The 2,500-nt window shown below is 38.7% G+C and overlaps 1 protein-coding gene across 1 annotated transcript in view; it reads left to right on the top strand.

Moving 5' to 3' along the window:
- Positions 1 to 2,500, top strand: part of LOC145462371 (trafficking protein particle complex subunit 11-like) — a 38,536-nt gene that overhangs the window by 31,120 nt on the left and 4,916 nt on the right. The window contains exons 29-31 of the mRNA XM_081445878.1: positions 149 to 214; positions 2,001 to 2,108; positions 2,428 to 2,479. Coding sequence (XP_081302004.1) covers positions 149 to 214; positions 2,001 to 2,108; positions 2,428 to 2,479 — 226 coding nt within the window. The remainder of the gene's footprint in view (positions 1 to 148; positions 215 to 2,000; positions 2,109 to 2,427; positions 2,480 to 2,500) is intronic.

The following is a 2,500-nucleotide window of genomic DNA, read 5'->3' as shown; positions in this document are numbered from 1 at the left end:
TGCTAGAACTTCACTGGCTTCAAAGTTATCTTTTCAGTTCTCGTACCCTTGTATCTACAACTTGTTTTCGTTTATTGGATGACGTGATCAATGGTTGCAGGCTGATACTTGTCTTTCTCACGGCTGACTTTGTTTACATTTGCCATAGGAGGACAGTGTTGTTATCAAGACTGTGATGCCATTTGAAATATCTCTTTCCTTAACAAACCTTAAGGTAAGTATTTACTCAGGTATATTTTGTCTTCGGGAACGGACCGGCCCAGTGGTTCTTATTAAGTCAGTAGTTTTAGCGATGACGACGGCGACGCCGAGGACGACGCCTTGTAAAAAATGGATTTATGTTTTACCTTCGAATGTCGCAACTGTGTAGATCTTTTCAGTACGCCTATCGGTCTAAAACCTTGCTCAGGCAAAATATACAATGACAGCGTTCAATTCCAAACGAAGACACGAAAAATTAACCACTGCGGTTCGCGTTCTCCTAAATACGCAGAACTTGGTCATTTCACGTTGTTGTTGTGCAGAAGACGGCTAAGAAATGTACCAAAATTCCAAACGCACGTGCAGAACTATTGTTCTCAAACTCATTAATAATTCATAAGGTCAACTACCAATCACAAGATGTATACCACATCACGAGCATGTGTTTGGATACCCAATGAAAAACAGTATACCACTCTCCAGTGAGAGTGGTATATACCACTAAAATATGCACAATGACAACTTGCACAAAATCAATGAATATTTATTACTCAGAAGTAACCTTTTACAGTGTGTCTCCTTTTGTTTTCAAAGTCACACCCATTCGCGTTGCTTCTTTCATTTCTGCATCCAAAACACGCCGAAATGTCACAAACCTAAGAAAGCGAAAGAAAAAAAGTAGTATTAAAAACAATACACACAAGTAGTTTACGCGAACCAAATTTTATCCCCAAAAAATGTAACTTACCTTCGGTCGGACATGTCCAAAGGGTTCAATGCAGCGCTTCCATTTACATCAGAAAGGTGGCGCTTCAGTCCGCAAATAATCGAGTACAACTAACGGCAAGGATAACGTTCCCCAGAAGAATTGTTTACTTCTTGAACGAACTTCGACAGCCAGTAGTTGAGACTGCATGCAGGCATATCTGTAATGGCCGTTTCCAAAGTTTACACTTTCTTCAAAGTCTTTCGTGGTAAAAAGACCGCCGAGTTCCAAAGTACAGGACTTCACTAATCGATGCGGTTTCCATTCCTCGAAAACCTTACACAACAATTTGGCTTTATAAGCTGTTGATTTCGGTACTGCATTATCAACACTTTTCTTCTCATCCTCCACACTTTTCGGCTACCGAAATCTCTCGAACGACTTTCTTGCGATATACATCCTGACTGAACGACAACTTGTAAATGCTGGCAACCCCAGCAACTTTCACATCTCAGAATAAATTAAATCGCACCATAAATGCAAATTAATTACGCCGGTAAAAAATATCATTGATATTGAAATTATCGAGGAAGGAATGTTAGACAGCAAACAATTCTAATTGGAAGTCTTTGTTTATTATTTCTTTAAGAGTGATCATGAGAAGTTATTTCCAAAACTCGTGCTTCGTGTTTCATCGGGGTATCCAAACACCTCAAAACAATAAAAGCACTCGGCCTACGGCCTTGTGCTTTCATTTGTTTCTCGGTGTTTGGATACCCCGATGAAACACTCGCTCTCGTTTTGGAAATAGTACTTCTACTCATTGATCCGTTTGTTTGGTGACGTTCTCGGTGGTGTCGCCATAGTAATTTGCTAAAACTCCGTGAATTCTAATTACGGGGCCAGTGAATAATGCTAACAATGAATGAGGTATTGCTTCTAAGGCCTTATTAAATTAGCTCAGTTTGGAGGGCCTTATTAAAGTTAAGTTCCTTCTGGGTAGGGTTTTTTCCGAAGTCGATCAATTCCCATTCAAACAAGTACCCCTATAAATTGTTTTTCCTTGAATAACGTTTTTGCGTTTGTTTCCTAGCTGGAAAGGCTGGACCAAGTATTTGAAGAGGAACCATTTCTCTTATTGGCTGGGATTAAATGCACTTCACCGTGGCCTGTTACCATGGTTACTACCATCCTTAATATGGTAATGTAATATGAGCTTGTTGTCGTGATATTGGCGGTCTCTCGTTATTGAGATGTGTTTGATGTGCATGTTAAGAAACACCTTGTACGGAAACATTTTGAAGAGGAGGTATTCTAGATATTTCAACGTTAGCCTCTTTTTTACGATGAAAGGCGTACTTGATCATTTCATGGAAAGTCGCGCTATAAAAATTTTTGTTGTTATTACTATTATTATTATTATTATTATTATAATCTTATTATTATTATTATTTAGCTCCAGCATTATATTTCATGGAAATTGTTGTAATATTCGTGTTTGTGATTTGTTTGTTTTTCAGTCTCCAGAAGTTAATATCGTTGGCCAAGAGATGGGATCCCAGCTACAAGGAAGTAGGATCCTGTTTTTGCTTA

The sequence above is a fragment of the Orbicella franksi genome, chromosome 12 (genome assembly GCF_964199315.1).
Source record: "Orbicella franksi chromosome 12, jaOrbFran1.1, whole genome shotgun sequence".
NCBI classification, from domain to species: domain Eukaryota; kingdom Metazoa; phylum Cnidaria; class Anthozoa; order Scleractinia; family Merulinidae; genus Orbicella; species Orbicella franksi.
The sequence above is the reverse complement of the archived record's forward strand: the minus strand, read 5'-3'. Positions and strand labels throughout refer to the sequence as shown.